The sequence below is a fragment of the Pogona vitticeps genome, chromosome 6 (assembly GCF_051106095.1).
Source record: "Pogona vitticeps strain Pit_001003342236 chromosome 6, PviZW2.1, whole genome shotgun sequence".
Classification (NCBI taxonomy): domain Eukaryota; kingdom Metazoa; phylum Chordata; class Lepidosauria; order Squamata; family Agamidae; genus Pogona; species Pogona vitticeps.
In genome coordinates, this window is record NC_135788.1 from 75,105,415 (window position 1) to 75,125,408 (window position 19,994).

At 40.6% G+C, this 19,994-nt stretch overlaps 1 protein-coding gene across 14 annotated transcripts in view; it reads right to left on the reverse strand.

The window, feature by feature from the left end:
• COBL (cordon-bleu WH2 repeat protein) overlaps window positions 1-19,994 on the reverse strand; it is a 187,648-nt gene that overhangs the window by 137,471 nt on the left and 30,183 nt on the right. For 12 of the 14 annotated variants that reach the window (XM_078377595.1, XM_078377592.1, XM_073003890.2 and 9 more), the window contains exons 2-4: window positions 8,926-9,132; window positions 5,135-5,345; window positions 1,623-1,851 (exon numbers count right to left, since the gene is read on the reverse strand). In XM_078377595.1, the coding sequence (XP_078233721.1) occupies window positions 1,623-1,851; window positions 5,135-5,345; window positions 8,926-9,125 (640 nt within the window). In that variant the 5' untranslated portion in view covers window positions 9,126-9,132. Of the gene's footprint in view, window positions 1-1,622; window positions 1,852-5,134; window positions 5,346-8,925; window positions 9,133-11,602; window positions 12,174-19,994 lie in introns of those variants that run through there. The other 2 variants (XM_020806209.3, XM_020806213.3) reach the window with 2 other exon arrangements.

Here is a 19,994-nt window from a genome sequence, read left to right on the forward strand (position 1 = left end):
ATTGACAGAACAACATGAAATGCCTCCAGGACTCCGGCTCCAGATTTTGCCTCAAGGTTAACTTCTGAAGCCTTTTCCATCAGTGGATATAGCCACAAGGCAGCGGAGGTTTGAAATCAGAGTTTTCCTTCTCCTAGATGGGCATTAATTTGTGATGCCTTCAGCACTTCCAATATTCTCACCTCAAAGGCAGATAAGCAGCTCCTTAGCAGACTGAGAGGCTGACTACACAGGTGTTTAGCCCACTGTTTGGTCTGCTGCAAGAATGGGCTGGTTCTCTCTTAAAATAGCTTTCAGCTAATGTACTTTTTTTAGAGTGAACTAACCCACCCCAGAGTGGGACATGGTGGTGCTGCGGGCTAAACCGCAGAAGCCTGTGTGCTGCAGGGTCAGAAGACCAAGCAGTCGTAAGATCAAATCCACCTGACGGAGTGAGCTCCCGTTGCTTTGTCCCAGCTCCTCGCCAACCTAGCAGTTCGAAAGCATGCAAATGCGAGTAGATAAAAGATACCACCTCGGTGGGAAGGTAAAACGTTGTTCCCTAGTCACGCTGGCCACATGACAACGGAAACTGTCTTCGGACAAGCGCTGGCTCTGCAGCTTGAAAACGGGATGAGCACCACCCCTTAGAATCGGACACGACTGGACTAACAATGTTAAGGGGAACCTTTCCCTTTTTAGCCCACTCCAGAGAAGTCCTATCAATAGCTTTCTGTGCCCCTGTCAGGGGCTTCTACTTTTTTTATATATATGGATAGGATCACTTTGGTTTGGCTCGGTTCCAGCATGTGTGATTGCTGGAAGGGATCCAAATGAAGCTTTTGGGTTCGAACTCACCAATTATGTGAAATGGCTTAATAAGAAAACAGCTAGCAAATTAAACAACTCCTTGGTTCTATGAAAGTGTTTAATTTCCAAAGCCAGTGCAGAGAGGTTGTCTTTGGGAAGCCTAGTCCTCCTGTACACATGGGTGCCTCTGTGTGTGTGCCTGCATGTGAGCCTGTGTGGTACAAGTGGAGCAGCAAGGGCGGCAAGAGGGGAATTTTTGCTTGCTTTTATCAATCAGTTCTTTAAGACAAAAAGCAAAGAAATCCCCCCTCACTGCCCCCTCCCACTTCTGGTAGCAATCTTACCGTTCACTGCTTGTGGGATTTAAAGGGAAATGAACTTTCTCTGAACAAATGTTTCATTTCCCAATCATCTCACAACACAGTTCCTATAATTTTCAGTCAAGATAATTTCAAATGTATTATTGTCATCTGCATGAATGCAAAAAGCAATACAGAACAGTCAGAGATTCTTCATGTCTCCTCTATGTACTGTGCAGCACAACACAAAGTAGCATCCATTGAATTAGGAGACACCAGTAAATGAAACTGCCAGTGGACAAATATTTTGTTCAATGCTCTCAAACCTTGGAGTTACTGGCAGTCCTAAGCTAGCAATGGCTAGTTTTTGTGCACTGCAAACCAGCACTTTGGAGAAAAAGCAGCCTATACAATCCATGCCCTTAAAAGTGCACTTCTTTTTTTAAAATGCCCTTCCCCATGACTATGTACATCTCTCACCAACGTACAAATATACAGTTGCCTCATGCTATGTTTGCATATGTCTTGACCTACCTCTTTTCCTGTCCCATGCGTAGAGCTCCTTTATCCCCAGTTCATTCAATGACTTCGTAAGTTCCAGCTCCTCCCCAGTAAATGTATCTCTCAAGAGGACAAGATATTCCTGATTGACCTCACATTTTTCACAAATGGCTGGAATTATACTTTGGAGGGGCACCTCAGGACTCACTCGAACCACTGTCTTTTGTGTCTTTAAGTAATTTACGACCAGCCTCACAGTTTTCTGGGAAAGCAAAATGAAATTTAAGAAAGCCTCTGTGAGCTGTAGTACCATATAAGAAGACTTAAAACCATAAAGTTAAAACAGCTTATACATCCTGGACAACTGGTTTAAAGAAATATCAAGAAATGTCTCATCCACTGAGCCAAAAGTATATGCTAAACAGTGCTACAGTGAAGGAGCAGGACTTATTACAGTACTACAGTTCTTTTTAGAAATATCATCTAGTTCACTTATGTAATGGCTAAAATCCAGTAGTAAGTTACAATTAAAAGAGGTCCACTGAAGTTGCCTCACTGAAAACCCACTGATTCAATGGGCCTAATTCTAGTTGTGATTTACCACACACACACGTACATGAACACACACACACACATAATACTGAAAAACTGTCAGCTCTAAAAACAATGTATTATAACATAATCATGAACCAAGAAGCAAACATTGATGTCAAGCATTGAAACAAACAGCCAGATTGCATGCTATGCAGGTTCATATTAAATTGCACACACTGATCACCTCCACAAGACCATACTAGCCTGTTTGTTAAGCACTAATGGTAACACTAAAATGGAAGACATTGAGCCAAACACTTCTGATGTCATAATAATTCAAGACAATACATATAGGCTGAAATCCTGTTGGCAAAACTGTGCCATGAAAAAACGATGGCGTCAGCTGTGGCCATTTCAGGGCAATAAAATGACTCCTAGAGGCTCCACCAAGCTTTGGGGATCCTTAGGAATGCCTTCTTCCTGGGGCAGCCTTCTGGATCTGTGGAATGAGAAGGGAAATGATTTAAAGTAGAAAACTGCTGCTCTTGATCACGGTCCCAATGCTGACACCAGTGGTGGCAATTTTCCCATTCTAAGGTTCCTGAAAGCTGCCCTCGGATGAAGGGGTGGGTGCCCCAGACATCAGTGGTTTGGGAAACTCCCTCTCTTTTGGGGAGGTAACTCTTACCACCAAGAGTGAAGTTTGCGGTTTGGGTGTACATCTGGACCCGGTGCTCACCATGGAAACCCAGGTGGCATCAGTAGTCCGTTCCGCACACTTCCATCTCCGCTGAATTGCCCAGCTGGATCCCTATATTGATGTGGGGATGCTCACCACTTGGGTCCATGTACCCGTAGTCTCAAGATTAGACTACAGTGGTACCTCGACTTACGAACTTAATCCATTTTGGAATGGCATTCGTACATTGAAACGTTCGTAAGTCAAAGTACCATTTTCCATTGAAATACATGAGAACAGAATTAATTCATTCCAGTATTTCAAAAAATTATCTTCAGAGGTCTCAAAGGGTTTTCCCCCTGACATCGGAGGAAGCCCTTTGAGAGCTCTGAAGGCAAAAAGGCAGGGAGAAAGGGCGGGAAATAGGAATTTCCAGCCCTTTCTCCCTGCCTTTTTGCCTTCTGAGCTCTCAAAGGACTTCCTCCGATGTCGGGGGAAAGCCCTTTGAGACCTCCGAAGGCGACAAAAGGCTCCGTTCGCAAAAAATGGTATTGACTTGCGAACAGAGCTTCGACCTCATCTGTAGGTCGAGGCTCCATTCACATGTTGAAGGTAATTTTTGCGAATGGAGCCATTCGTAAATCGAAAAGTTCGTATGTAGGGATGTTCGTACGTCGAGCGTTGACTGTACTGTAATGCGCTCTATGTAGGGCTGCCTTTGAGACTGACACGGAACCTCCAGATGGTGCCAAATACAGCAGCCAGACTTCTTATAGGGGGGGAAATATGTACCAACATATTTTCCCCACACTGGCCGCCTTGCATTGGCTGCCCATTCATTTCTGGGTTGATTTCAAAGTACTAATGACGACATGTTGTTTTGTTGTTTAGTCATTTAGTCGAGTCCAATTCTTTGTGACCCCATGGACCACAGCACGCCAGGCCCTCCTGTCTTTCACTGCCTCACGGACTTGGGTCAATTCATGTTGGTAGCTTCGGTGACACTGTCCAACCATCTCATCCTCTGTCGTCCCCTTCTCCTCTTGCTGTTACACTTTCCCAGCATGGCCAAAGTATGGGAGCCTCAGCTTCAGGATCTGTCCTTCCAGTGAGCACTCAGGGTTGATTTCCTTTAGAATGGATAGGTTTGTTCTCCTTGCACTCCAGGGGACTCTCAAAAGCCTCCTCCAGCACCACAATTCAAAAGCATCAATTCTTCGGCATTCAGCTTTCTTTATGGTTCAGCTCTCACTTCCATACATCACTACAGGAAAAACCATAGCTTTGACTATGCGTACTTTTGTTGGCAAGGTGATGTCTCTGCTTTTAAAGATGCTGTCAAGGTTTGTCATCGCTTTCCTCCTAAGAAGCAGATGGCTGCTGTCACCATCTGCAGTGATCATGGAGCCCAAGAAAGTAAAATCTGTCACTGCCTCCATATCTGCCCCTTCTATTTGCAAGGAGATGATGGGACCAGTGGCCATGAGCTTAGGTTTTTTGACGTTGAGCTTCAGACGATTTTTTGAATTCTCCTCCTTCACCCTCGTTACAAGATTCTTTAATTCCTCCTCACTTTCTGCCATTAGAATGGTATCATCTGCATATCGGAGGTTGTTGATATTTCTTCCGGCAATCTTAATTCCAGTTTGGGATTCCTCCATTCCAGCCTTTCACATGATGTATTCTGCATATAAGTTAAATAAGCCAGGGAACAATATACTGTACAACGTTGACATACAAAGCCCTAAACGGTTTAGGACCTTGATATCTGGCAGAGCACCTCCTCCCACCCAGTTCTGCCAGAGTCACTCATTCTAGCCAGGTCAGGTAGCTGTGGGGCCTAATGCCGAGAACGATCCAGAGGGAAAGAATGAGGAACCAGGCCTTCTCGGCAGTGGCCCTTCGTCTCTGGAACAACTTGCTCATGGAGATCCGCCTGGCTCCCTCTCTTGGTATCTTCAGAAGCAAAGTCAAGACCTGGCTATTTGGGCAGGCTTTCCCGCCTGCTGTATCTTAAATTCACATTTTACCATCTTGGGTTTATAGTGCATGTTTACTGGTTTAACTTGTTTTTAAATTTGTAATGTCACCCAGAGTAGACCTTTGATCTAGATGGGCGGGGTAGAAATCCAATAAAATAAAATAAAATAAGAGGATCCCTAGAAATCCCTGAAACCTGGGGTAAAGTGTCCTCTAGGAAGCTTTTTACTTTCCCAAAATGACAGCATTGTCCTCATTGCATGCTATAAAGTTGCACAACATGATTTTAACCATAGAAAAGGACTATCGCCACCAGTGACTCTTAAGAAACAGCATGACAGAATATTCTGACCTCTGGAATCTTTGGTGGTGGGCGCTTGGTTTTTCCTTCAGGAACCTTCTCCTTCAGATGTATCTTTTGTACATCCAGTACCCCTATCAAAGTATTTGGCTTATAACTCAAAGGCTGTTGGGTCTCCCAGGACAGCAGGTCAAGTGTGTGGTGGGCTGGATTTAAGTGATGACGGCTGCAGAGGTCAACTAACAAGTCCATCACAGCTTTACTGTAAGGAAAAAAAGGAATTCAAAAACAGTTTAATTAGAACACGTTTTAGTTAAAACTGCCCAACAACAAGAAGAATTATGACATCCTGGAATTGTCTTAGACCTATCAAAAGTATTCAGGACAGCCAGTCACAGTATCCTTTGGAGTTGCCTTTTAGGAACTGGGAGTCACTAAATGTGATTCTACTTGTTCCTGGAGGACACATCCTAGCAGTTGATTCTGTAGACAATCATTTTACCTCTTGGGCTCCATGATTTCATGGGATGCTATATTTTCTCTGTGCTTTTTAATTTTTTAATATATATTTTTATATTAGCCACAATGAAAGAGGAGAGGTTATCGAGTCTAGCTAGAACTAAATGTTTGCTTTGACCAGAGAGAGCATATTTGCTAACAACTGGCTGGATAGCTCAGTGGTTAAGTATCTTGCTGTGGCGTCAATGGTTGGGAGTTCGATTCCCCACTGTGCCTCCAGAGAGAAGAGCCAGCCTATGTAGTCATGGGCAAGCTGAACAGTCACAGGGCATCTCCAGAAGAAAGGAATGGTAAACCATTACTGTGTATTCTTTACCTAGAAATCCCTGGAAAGAGTTGCCATAAGTAAGACTTGACAGCACAGAGTTCTTATTATCAGTTGTAAGCAAGAGTGACCCCATTAGTAACATACATCTAAATTGCTGTACTCTTTTCTTTGTTTTATCTCTTATAGACACTCTCATAATGGGCATGTCAGGAGCTGGGCATGACATCATATGATGGGAATGGCATGCCCACTCCAGCTTCTTTATTTTAACTATATCTGTAACTGCTTCATTATCATATGAGGATATTCATTTGTTAATTGCAAGCTGGACTTAACTGAGGACTTGTCTACAGAACTCAATTGGAGTGGGCCAGAACAGGATAATAAGAGGAGTGCTTAAGGTTGATTACAGCTCATTATGCCACTTGGCGTAATCATTGTATCCAAATGGCATGTGCACTTCAAGAGACCCTATGCAGCCCACGTCCATTTTTTAAAAATTATTATTATTATTATTATTATTATTATTATTATTATTATTATTATTATTATTATTATTATTATTATTATTATTATTATTATTATTATTATTATTATTATTATTATTATTATTATTATTATTAACCCCTTCCTTGTCCCCTCCTCCTTCTGTGAGAAATTTTTCAATTAAAATACACACACCTTATTTACTTATCCTACCCAGTAAACAAGGTGTGGCGAGACATCAAGAAGAGGCTCTGAGGTGTGCTGGTGGGTAAGTGCATGCTGGGAAATCCAACTAAAGGCATCCTGATTTTAAGCCATTCAAGAACCAGTATTTTAAATTATATCCAGAAATAAATCCGCAATCAGCAAAGATGGTACGCATATGGAAAAATGTCAGAGTAGTATGCTATGACGTAACAACTCAGTAGCTATACTTTGAGCCAGATGAATTTGCCAAACAACTGTACTGGCTAGCAACTGTTTCTGGGCCCAATTCAAAGTACTGGTTATTACAAATAAAGCCCTATACATTTTGGCCCATGCTATCTGAAGGACCATATCTCCCCATCTGAACCTTCTCAGTCCTTGAGATCATCAGAGGATGCCTTCCTCTTAGTGTCACTGCCATCACAAGCATATTTGATGGGGGCACAAGAAAGGGCCTTCTCTGTGGCTGCTCCCAGGTTGTGGGATACTCCCTTAAGAGGATAAGTTGGCACCCTCCCTTTTATCTGTCCACTGACAGTTGAAGACCCACATCTTCAAGCAGACTTCTAATAACCATAACTGAGTCCCTGGATGATGCTTTTTCAAAATATATAATTAATTGTTTTTTTTTTTTAACACTACGAGCTATCTTGAGTCCCCTCATAGGGAGAAAGGTGGCCTTAAAAATTAAACTAACTAACTAACTAACTAACTAACTAACTAACTAACTAACTAACTAACTAACTAACTAACTAAATAAATAAATAAATAAATAAATAAATAAATAAATAAATAAATAAATAAATAAATAAATAAATAAATAAAGATTTCAGATGTGGCTCCAAAACAGACAATATAAGCTCCATATTGCTTTCTCAGTTCAAATAACTGGCTTACTGGCCATAGGTTTTCCTTCCTCCAACTGTCAGGGAATGTTATGAAGCTGTTGAGCTCAAGCCATACACTCTACCTATACCTTTGGTTCGGAAACTAAGGTACCTCAAGGAAGTACATCCAAAAGAAAACAAAGAACTGGAAAATGGCCTCTGCTGTGTTCTGTTTGTCAATTGGCCCTGGTGGGGAAGAATTCTGGGCACGGAAGGATGTTAATACAGAATTAATATAACATCCATTTTGAATGTTTTGCTTATAACTGGGAATGAAATAGTGGTATCTCAGCAGGGTTAAAGAGTCACAGTGTAGAAAAGTTTGTATTACAGTGGTGCCTCAACTTACGACCACAATCCATTCCAGAAGATGGACGTAACTTGAAATGGTTGTAAGTCGAAGCACCATTTCCCATTGAAGTGCAGTGGAACGTGATTAATCCATCCCAGAAGGCGAAAAAATACCCCCAAAAAATAAAAATTTAAAAAAAAAAACACTGCAAGCCCCAGGGGCTGCAAAAAACCAACAACCCAAAAATAAACCAGGGAGCAATCCCTGAAGGCGCTGGGGCTTTAAAAATAAAAACAAACCACGGAGCAAGCCCCATCGGAAGGCATTAGGGCTTTAAAAAAATAAATCACACAGCAAGCCCCAAAGTCCCTGGGGCTTAAAAAAAGAAAACCAAAAATAAACTATGGAGCAAGCCCCAGCGGAAGGCGTTGGGGCTGCAAAAAAAAAATAACCACCAAAAAACAAAACAACAACACAGCACAGAAACATAACACAGACACACCAGCCCAAACCCACCCTGCAAAATCCAACCAGAATATGCAGTTTCTAAAAAACAGAAAGCAGCACCTTACCTTACCAGGCAGTCCCAAGCCTCCCTGCCAACAAACACACTCTCACTCAGAAGCAGAAGCCAGGCAGTCCCAAGTGTCCTCCAATCTCACACTCTCTAACTGTTGGGGCAATAGAGCTACAAAGAAGCAGCCTCTTCACCACCAACAGTTAGCAATTTGTATTTCCCACCTTTTTCCCCTGCCTTTTTGTGTTCATAAGTGGAAGCTCCAGCCGCAAGTCGAAGCAAAATTTTGCAGGTGGAGCTGGTCGTAACTCAAAATGATCGTAAGTCAGGACGTTCGTAAGTCGAACTGTACACAGAATAGTATAAAACATTGCCCCAAAAATCCCTGGCAGACAGTCATCCAGTTAACCTCTGTTTGAACACCTCATGTTGGAGCATAAGGCAGTCTATTCTATTTTCAATCAGTTGCCACTGTAAGGAAGTTCTTCTTCAAACTGGATTCAAATCTCCTTTAAATCCCTACTTTTGGTCCTGCCCTCTGGAGCTACAGAAAATAAGCTCATTCCACTCTCACCACATGACAGCTTTTCAAATGTTTCCATGTTGTCCATTGTGATATTTATAGACAGTCAGAGGAATAAAACAACAATTCGTTGAAAATCCTACCTCCCATGCACAGTATCTTTCTGTTCTTCTCCATTGGGAAAAACCACGGTGAATTCCACTGTCCTGTTAATCAGATTTTCCCTCATATTTATCACACCTTGATCAGCCAGCATCCCCATGTCTGTCGTTAATTTGTGTTCATTATTAACTTTACACGTATTGGGAGGATGGTTTGGTGGAGGAGGGGCACGAGCTTTCATCCTTCGCCTGAAAGAAAAGAAAGCGAAGAACAGTTTGCTATAAGACTGGTCCATCAGCCCAACTGAAAGAAAGACCCATTCTCTTTTGGCACTGCCATTTTTCATTGTGTGGGTCAGTACTTGACAATATTTTTCAAAGACAGAAATGATATTTCTCTAAAGAGAAGACAATCACAATTTCCAAGAGTGAGGAGCTGTTGATATTATTTTTACTGTGACATGTGCAGAAAAGAATATACCGGTACATGATATTCTAGTTTTCAAAACAAAAACACAGAAACTATGATAAAATTTTATTGAATTCCACCCTATAAGCCATTTTGAGAACATTTTTCTTTTTTTTTCTTTTTTTTATGAAATCCATCCATGCTTATTTAACATGATGTCACCTGGGTTCAGTTTATAATCGTTTGCTAATACAACTACAATACATATTAAGCTCTTAATCTATACATCACTTCTAATCATTGATAAAACAGGTTCCATGTTTGATAATATTCTGTATTGAGAACATTTTTCTTTAAAAGAAGCATATATTACCGGTACTGTTTAAACTATTCCTATGCTCTCATACCTATTTAGCCAAAACCTCATTACTTACAAGGTAGTTTTCACCAAATTCAATATAAGAAATTTACAGACATCTCAAGAATTTCTATGGAAAAAAATTACAGTAAAAGTCAAGGGAAAATCCCCCAATAACCCTAACAATAGAATCGTATACAGCAGAGAAAGCCAAGTGAATGAAGAAACCTACAATAGGAAGAGGAAGTAGAATGAACGGTCAGAACAGAATATACAGTATATGACAGAAAGAACCATTGTCTGTATAGGTCAGCTTTGGTTCACATGGAGAAACTATTTTTAGATGTCTCCAAGGATGTAAGAAATGAATGAATGAATACTTTATTACGGTCGTGTTTGTGTGTGTGTTTAGTCGTTTAGTCGTGTCCGACTCTTCGTGACCCCATGGACCAGAGCACGCCAGGCCCTCCTGTCTTCTACTGCCTCCCGGAGTTGTGTCAAGTTCATGTTGGTTGCTTCGCAGACACTGTCCAGCCATCTCATCCTCGGTCGTCCCCTTCTCCTCTTGCCGTCACACCTTCCTAACATCAGGGTTTTTTCCAAGGACTCTTTTCTTCTCATGAGATGGCCAAAGTACTGGAGCCTCAGCTTCAGGATCTGTCCTTCCAGTGAGCACTCAGGGTTGATTTCCTTTAGAACTGATAGGTTTGTTCTCCTTGCAGTCCAGGGGATTCTCAAGAGCCTCCTCCAGCACCACAATTCAAAGGCATCAATTCTTCGGCGGTCTGCTTTCTTTATGGTCCAGCTCTCACTTCCATACATCACGACAGGAAAAACCATAGCTTTGACTATTCGGACTTTTGTTGGCAAGGTGATGTCTCTGTTTTTCAATATGCTGTCAAGATTTGTCATCGCTTTCCTCCCAAGAAGAAGGCGTCGTTTAATTTCAGAGCTGCTGTCTCCATCTCCAGTGATCATGGAGCCCAGGAAGATAAAATTTGACACTGCCTCCATATCTTCCCCTTCTATTTCCCAGGAGGTGATGGGACCAGTGGCCATGATCTTAGTTTTTTTGATGTTGAGAAATCAATATAAAATAGATACATATAGTTATAGTTTGGTAAAGTCAGACAGGGTAATAAAATTCCATTAAAACATAATAAAACAATCTATTCTTTCCAGTTAATAACATCATGTATCCTTAATATAAGTAAAACCTCAGAGTTATATTAAAAACATATCCAAGGATGTAAGAAAGCAATCAATATAACTCAGTGGAGAGATTAACAAATTCAGTGTAGCTAGCATTGAATACAAGCGTTTATACCTCTTCAAAACAGAAGGGACAACAGAAATGGGGGCAAAGGCCAGCGCTGAACACATTAAGTTCACATAGATTTTCAATTGAATGTTGAGGGGAGGTAAAACTGAGTTGGAGAGATTAATAGAGTGGCAGGAAACCTAAAAAGAACCATTTTAAATGCTGTTGCTGAACCCCATTTCTTAATAATATACTTTAAATAATTATAATAATAAATATATCTTCATTTCTAAAATGTAGTTTGCTTACATATGACTGCAAAGCTTGGAGCATTCTTTGTGCAGTCACACATATGTGTTCTTCCAAGTTCAGAACCTTAATGCTGCAGAAACTTTTCTATTCTGAGTGTGGTATTTCCTGGGAAATAATCTGCATCAGACTATTAGTAAAGAGGACACATTCATACACAACACACACAGTCGCAGAACTGTGCATTTTATAGAAATTTAAAAAAATTCAAGCTTCAATGGTCAGTTAAGGTATATTGTTCTTATAATGTGCAAAAGGCATTCCTTGTCTGTGCAGCAGCAATTGTTCATGGAGGCTTTAAAGGACTCACACCATTGTATTGTCAACTAAGCAATATTGATACCGTAGCAGGATAACTCAGTGATTGATAAAAAGAAGTTACCTGTTTATATTACCTGTTCTTATCAGCATAGGTGCTTCAGGAAAACAAAAAAGGCAAATCAAGAATGGTATACCAAAACCAAAAGCCGCATGAAAACAATTCCCAGGATACTTCAACTCTGGAATGCAGCAAGAACAAGTCAATGTCCTTTGGACCTTAGTTATTTATTAATATGTAACCCTACCAGACCAAACCTGATTAAAGAATACATAAATGAAATCCTGTACAATACTTTACAAATAGCACACAACATTCTTTTTCTCAAGTCTATGCTGTAAAGCACCGTTGTCACTGCAACTATGCGAACATGATGATGAAACTGCAGCAAGCCTAAGATTTCCTGTTTTAGCTTAAAGAACTCAAGAACTGTAACTAGATTTAGGGACAAAGTTGTGACAGGGAAAGGCTTGAGAAAGCTTTAGTCCATTAACAAATGAACAGGCAAAATACAGCTTCACACAGCCTCATTTATCTGAAAGCCATTGAAGTGAAGAAGAAATAGAGAAAATAAAGCATGGGAAAATTGGAGAACAAATTATGGTATAGCACTAGTTCTACCTTGTTCCTACGGCTGGTTACTCTCCATGCCCTACCATCCTCACATTAGCAAAAGCAAAGCTGCCAATACAATAGCTGCTGTTACCGTTTGCAGTGACATACCAAAAACTTTAAAAAAAAAAAACCTTCGGAAAGAAAGGAACCAAACTGTGAGGGAATTTCTGCTAATAAGCCCCATCTCTGAAAAACTCCTGCAGCATTTCTTCTCTTCCCCCCCCCCCACCTCCATTTTCTCCTCCCACAAATAAAGTGGATTATTTTCGAAAGGGCATTTGTGCACAGCTATAATCAGCACACAGCCAAGCAGCATTCCACCCCTCCCAATCTTCCCTCAGGAACATAGTTTAGGTGGGATAGGTCTCAGGCTAAAAATATCAAGACGCCCCCTCAGCATTCATACAGTCTCCCATACTGCTAGTTGATGCTAGGAATACTGTATTTAGAACTATAAACTATTATACTACTATAATTTTTTTTAATTGAACCTTAACAGCAAACTGTCTAGCCTTCAAAAATTTCTACTATGACAAATACATGTTGAATTTGTTCTTTGAAACGGACATTACAACCATAATCCACTTGCATAGATAGTCAAATGGCATAACATTTGGAAGCAAATTCCCCCGCACACCCTGCATAAGCCTGTTAGGAACAGATTGCAGACAAGAGACTGGAGGTTGTGACGAGAGATCTAAGGAGAGGGCAGATGGGGAGGCAGGAAAAGCTTCAGACTGTGACTTTTTCCTCTCTGGCTTGCACCCTCTGAAAGGACATGGATGAGATGCCCCCTTCCCCAACTGATGATCTCCATACTTCATCCACCCCATCCCACCTGGAAAACAGGCAAGGAGGGGCAATCAGTAAGAGGTGGAACAGCACCTAATCTGGTTCCCCCTCCTCATAGGGTCCAGAAACCTGAGCCCTTTGCAAAGGAAATAAATTGATAGGAGCATGCACACATTCAAGACTAGTACAGAATGAATCAAGATGTCATCAGTACAAAATAAAACAGCCCTCTGGGCGACAGGGAAATAAACCACAGTTACAGCACTGGCCGGGGAACTTATTTGATCATGGTTGTGCATCATGTGACTGGAAATTTATGAAATGATTTAACTGGGATATAACATTTGGCTGGTGTGATCAGGCCCTATCATAGGGTAAAGAAGGAGGAAGTTCCTCTTTTACTATGTTTCTGTGGATAAATAAGATGATTGATGGGTAGAGTTTTTGACTCTTGGGTTTCCTTTTCTATTTTGGTTATTGTTTCCTCCATTTTACCTGACATGATAGATAATGTAGCCATTCACGATAAAGTATTCTCTAAAAAGAAAAATAATTATATGACCAAACTCCATTTGAATGTCACTGAGAAAGAATTGCCAGTGAAAACTGGGAAGCACAGATATTTCAGTCCCCCAAAAAGATGAATGAGACATGATATATTTATTTATGTCCTTTTCATCTTATGTAGGAACTTTAATTTATCTGTGTGGAAGTAGAAGAAAAATGATGTAATAAGGCAAATGAGCTGATATAGAGACCTCACAAACCTATGCTGATAGATGACATCACACTAGTCATGGTCAAGCCCAACCAATGCATTACAGAATAAAAATCAGGGGAATAAAAATCACACTAATGTTCAAGAGACGTGACTAAAGCCTCTTTTTTGTCTGAGAAATCAGAGCTGAGCTTCAACTACACTGCAATTTATCCCGCAGTTTGTGATAGAATTGGCACAGTTAAATTTGACATATTTCCCAATCACTAGATACCGTACAACTAATTGTGAGCTAGCCTGGTCTTTTTTCAGCAATATTAATTGATTTTTGTTAAAAAGCCCGGGGCAGGGGCGGGGACGGAGGATTGGCAGTGATTCCACTGGCATCACCTTTTGCTTTTTGTTTCTTTGTTTTGTTTCTGACATGTATAATCATCAACATCATTCCAAAGGGGCATTAGTAGATGTGTCCTAGGATGGTATTGGCAGTAGGCTGTCTTTTTTAAAACAAAAACATTGGCAAATGGCATAGTGCTGAACTGATATAACAACCTATGAAACTGCAGTATTTATCTGACATAGCACTAAACTGGAAAACCATAATTTAAAAAAATCGTTCAAGGGAGAAACAAGAAGCACTCACTTGAGGGGAATGTTCCTGCTGTAATGGCATACTGCATCATGCTGAATGATATGCCACTATATTGGGAACATCCCCCTCAAGTGATTGCCTCATGTCTCTCCTCTGAATGTTTTTTATTATGCTTTTCTAGTATAGCACTATGTTAAATAACCATTGCAGTTTCACAAGTTGTTACAGTAATCCAGCACAATGTCATTTGCCAAAAAAATTAAAAAGAGGCTGGGAAAAGGACAGTGTTAATGACAAAGGAGGTGGGCAACCTGTGGTTAATGGTTTTAAAAAAATCTTAGCTATTTGAGATGTGGTGTGGATTCGTGAACCAAAAATTGCCTGGGATAATTTAACATTCTGTGTGAAGGAGTGATTTGAGTATCATAGGAAACTTTGAACTGACTGGGACAGTCAGTCTGGGACAGCTTCCATGTCCTGCCACACCCTTGCAAAGGGAGAGTTTGCTTATGGCTTGAAGACAAATCACCAAAAACAAACAAACAAACAAAAGTTAGTTTTCAAATTAAGGACAGCGAGACAAATTTATGCCATGACAATGACACATTCATCACATGAGGAACTCCCATTTGATGGGTTTATCTTCGATGTATTGGCCAAAATCCTGTTAGTTACTGTCCAGACAAAGGGGATATGAAAGACCTTAGTTCTAATCACTGCTCTCAGGTCTAATCCTAAAACAGAAAAATGTGAAAGACTGTGGCAGCTTCACAGTTTACCAGTCTTCCCTAATGTGCTGCTTGCCAGATAGATGGTATATACTACTATGACTGGATTGCAGCTTTCTGTTTGACATACTTTTTTGTTATCTTTTATAAAGCTGTGGCCTGTTTTCCATCTGAGTTCTAGGAAGTTGGTTTCAGTTCTTCAATAAGTACAATAAATATATGTGTACGCTGAATCTTAACATGTCACTGTATGAATTCCTATCACGTTACTACAGAAACACAGATCCACAGTTAATTCATTCTTTGTTATAAGAATTTCAGATAAACTGTGGGGGAATTTCCAAAGCTGTGTATGTAAATAGACAGATTAATCATTAACAAGATAAGCTGGAAATAAAAGGAATTAATAATAATAGAGACTAATATTTTATACCTACAGACCCAAGACTGAGTGGAAAGGATTGGAATACAAATATACAGAGATTAAACAGGAATGCAGCATCACCTATGACTTTTATCAAAACATTTAACCATTGACCCATTCTCTAAAAAGAATGCCAGATACAATTTCCAGTGATACAGTAAAGAAGTTTATTAATCTACACACATGGCCTCTGATTACTCTCCAGATTCAATAATTAGGAGACAGTATACAGGGGTTGATCACTGGAAGGACAGATGCTGAAGCTGAGGTGCCAATACTTTGGCCATCTCATGAGAAGAGAAGACTCCCTGGAAAAGACCCTGATGTTGGGAAAGTGTGAAGGCAAGAGAAGAAGGGGACGACAGAGGACGAGATGGTTGGACAGTGTCATCGAAGCTACCAACATGAATTTGACCCAACTCCATGAGGCAGTGGAGGACACGAGGGCCTGGCGTGCTCTGGTCCATGGGGTCATGAAGAGTCGGACACGACTTAACGACTAAACAACAACATACAGGGGTTGCAAAGTATTAAGAAGAATTCTTATATAAAGAGTTGCCAAATATATTTTGCTAACATGTCTTAGTCTTGTCCTGCAATGTTCTACTCTCCTGGGGAATCAACGGGGGGTGGAGCAGAATTACGCAACAGTGAACTGTAGAGTACATTGTGCTGACCCAGACAAGCTCAATCCTGTCTCTTACTTTCACTGCTTGTCCCAGTGATCTACTCTGAGCCAGATTAATGATGCAATAATACATGTTCGTGCCTCCCACCATCTCCCAGCAACATGTTCTCATTCCATCTTTAACCAGTCTTTTCAGATTTCCAGGACACCATTCTTATAGCATAGCAAGATACTGCATACCTGCCATTTCAGCATTTCAGTTAGTGATATAAGATCACTGTAAACATTTAAACTAAATTAATTAATGGTTCACCATTTCAACCAGAGATAAATATTCAGCTTCTCAGCACTTTCCAAACTGCTAATGAACCAAGCATGCATTACCAGTGAGGTAACGAAGTGTCCAGCTTTAGGACAATAACAGTGTTGTTGCTGAAACATCATACTGATTAGATGCTGCTATTATTAGGGAATTCCACAAGACAATTTGAATGTTAATGCAACTGGGAAATTTTGCATTTAAAAGGCTGAGTTATGCCAGCTTTAATTTTAAATGATGTCCTTCTGAAACTGTTGAAAGATATGTGTAAGAAGAAAAATATTTCTGCAAAATGTATTTGCAGGAGGAAAAGTATCTTTGGTAAGACAAATAAAGATTTAAAAAAATTCTAAACATATACAATCACCACATGATTTTTCTTGCACTAATATAAGGTATTCCCATGTACAAAATACTTACATTTATTTATTTAAAGAAAGAAAGAAGTATTACACTGGGGTGGGCAACATCTTGAGGTCTATGGCCCAAATTCCAGCTCCTCAAACCAGCGGCAGACCACAGAAGTACACACACACCAGTGAATCCAGAAATGATCAGAGCTTGTTTGTACTTTGGTGGAAATGGTTTTGTGAATGTGTATATGCGTTTGGAGCAAATGATCTCTGCCCATGAAGATCCTCCTTGACCTTTCAGAAAGAAAAAAAAATGCCACATTTATGTGGGGAAGGAGAGATCAGACCTTCCAGCTGAGTTCTGCAACACAAGACTAAGTACCGTATTTTTCGCTCCATAAGACGCACCTTTCCATAAGACGCACCAATTTTTTAGGAGAAGAAAACAGGAAAATATAATCTGTTTTCTTCACTCCATAAGACTTTCCACCCCCCTGTTTTGTGGGGAAAAAGTGTGTCTTATGGTGCGAAAAATACGGTAAGTATGTGGCTGATAGACTGGTTATAAATAAGGAGGCAAACAGGAGCCAGCTGAGCATGAGGTGCTCCACTGGATCATAGGCCCAGCTTTCACAGAGCAAAATGTAAATTACATAACCCATGTGAATGACACTGAGCATCTAATAGTCCACAGTGATAGCCTTCTACATTGCACTGGAGTACCGAAATCTTATTGCAAACACTTGTGGATACAACTCCTGAACAAGTTCTGCTGCTTTGCAAACACTGGTTGACCAGAATTTTGTAGCTAGGAATAAGTTCTGGGACCCTAGTGAAGATGGCTGACAGGTGATCGTAGCCATGTTAATTGGGATGTGTGGATAACATATTCACCAGCTTCAACCTCTCCTCGTACTGTGGGAAAAGATAGATCGGGGAAGCTACCACCCAATAAATGATCTTGCACAAAGACCCCCAAGCTACAAATAATTGTCCTGCCGTATGCCTTATACAGAGGAATTTTACTGCTGGTTCCTCCCCCAACACCACTATGCCAAAAACTGCAACATAAGGCAATGGCTCTTTAGGGTGATAAACAATTCCTAAGAAAGAGGAGGACTAACAGAAAATTAGAGTGGCCAGTGTACTTAAAGCCTCAGAAAATGCCTGCACTCTGTTGAAACAATACTTCTCTTTGTTGTTGAATAGTCCAGCCAGCACCTTCTGCAGTGTTGTCTTCAACACCCAACTTATTTTGCCAGCCATGCTCCTATCAGCCCATTCAGGACTACAGGACATTTCACATTCACACTCTTTTGTCTATTCTTTCAAGTTCTGAATGCCGCTTTGCATGGGGGAGGGGGTGTCTGCACAGGAAGGTTGCCTAATTTCTGTGCTATGTTTCCTTGGGCTTCAGGCAGAAAGACAAATATAGGCAAATGGGACTGGAAGAAGAGATTTGCGGTGGGGAGATGGTACTGGCAACAGAGTTCACTGCACAGTGTGATGTTATCTGCATATGCGTTTGGCCATGTGTATAATATCAGACTCCAAAAAGGCTAGGAGCATACTGAGCAGATTGCAGAGAGAGCTGGTAGGCACAGTCCCTTGGGGTTTTGGGGCCATGTGGTCCCATTTATGTGGGTCTTCCCATGCTCATTTCTACAATCAGCTAGCCCAGAAGCTGTTCCAACCTCTGCCTAGATCCCCTTCCAGCCTTCATCGGCTGTGCCTCTGTGGCATCATGAGGGCCTGCCACATGACATTTTAAGGACCAATCCATGGCCTCGGGTTTCTGTTTTGAGACCTTGGGAAATAGGATGCTGTTGATCTGGCCACACTATGGCATAGAAATTATGAAAAACAATTAAGAGATATTAGGTTCTGAACCAAAGTGGTTCCCTCCATCACCATCTGTAGGCTTTCTTATACCAGCCGAGCCAATTCAAGCTTCAGAACATCACAAAAAGGAAACAAATACTGCTTTACATGTGGTGTCTAACTACATTCCTTTCATTAGGTTTTATGGAAAGTAGTGACTTGAATTTAGTCCAGGTTTTTGCAGCTACATTTGAATTGCCTTGAGGCATAGTTCAGATCCAAAAAAATCAAATAAGCAACATATGACAACTTATGAATACCCAAGCTTGCTGGGGATGGAGGGCACTGTGTAGCCTGCATAATTATATTGTAAACTGCACAGACAGTGCAGCAAGCACTATGGTATGTATATAAACAGCACACTTTTATGACAAGCAAATGTGACAGCTATATCTAGGAAAATGCAATAGTTATGCACCCTACAATTTTTGATGTTTATCTATGAAATAGTTCAATTTAAAAGCAATCAATCGACTCTGGAATAATCTGACAGCTAAGAAGACTAATATTTCCTGCTGTGGAGAGGAGACAAATAGTTCCTTGTTAATGAAGGTTTCTATGATGTCTGTTGCTTCAGTATTTGTATATCCTATTGGCAAGTATCCAGATGCAAACATACAGGCACAGTTCTCTCATCAGGCCAGATGGATAGAGCAGAGGTGAGGCAAACAAATATCAGTATAGCTTCTTTTTTAACTCCTTTCAGGAAGCCAATGCAGTCATTGGTGTTTTCTTTTTCTTATTGTTCCTGTACTTTATTACATCATCGCCCTCAAATATCCTAAATATTATATTCTTTGTATCCTACATTATTCATTGCTCCTTTCTTTTTGGGTGTTTTATGTTTTTATTTTTCTACGTGTATGCAAACTTGTTTGGGAAAACTTGCATGGAAAACAGATGTATACAGAGAGAGAGAGAGAGAGAGAGAGAGAGAGAGAGAGAAGTTAGGGGAGAATTAAAACTATACAGTAGATGGACTGCATTTTTGCACTGCCAAAGAAAGCCAGATGAAAATCAAACATTGGCTGCCATTACATTGTAAACACTTTGGGGGATGGGTGGGAGAAAAGTGCTGATTCAAGAAAAAAGCAGTCTCCCAGAGTTCAAATGGCAGCAAAAACCAGTGGGATTAAATCACAAAGGAAACTACAGTATGTAAACAGCCTGTTTAAAAACTACCTAAAGGCATATCTACACTGGCAGAAAAGCTCACTATTTGGATCACTTTTGATGCTGTTTAGTTAAGGGTGTCCACACATCTTTTGGCTTAGAGCAGTGGCTCCCAACCTTGAGCAACTCAGGTGTTCTTGGACTGAAATTCCCAGAAGCCTTCACCACCAGCTATGCTGGCCAAAGTTTCCGGAAGTTACAAATGAAAAACACTTGGGTTACCTGAAGCTGG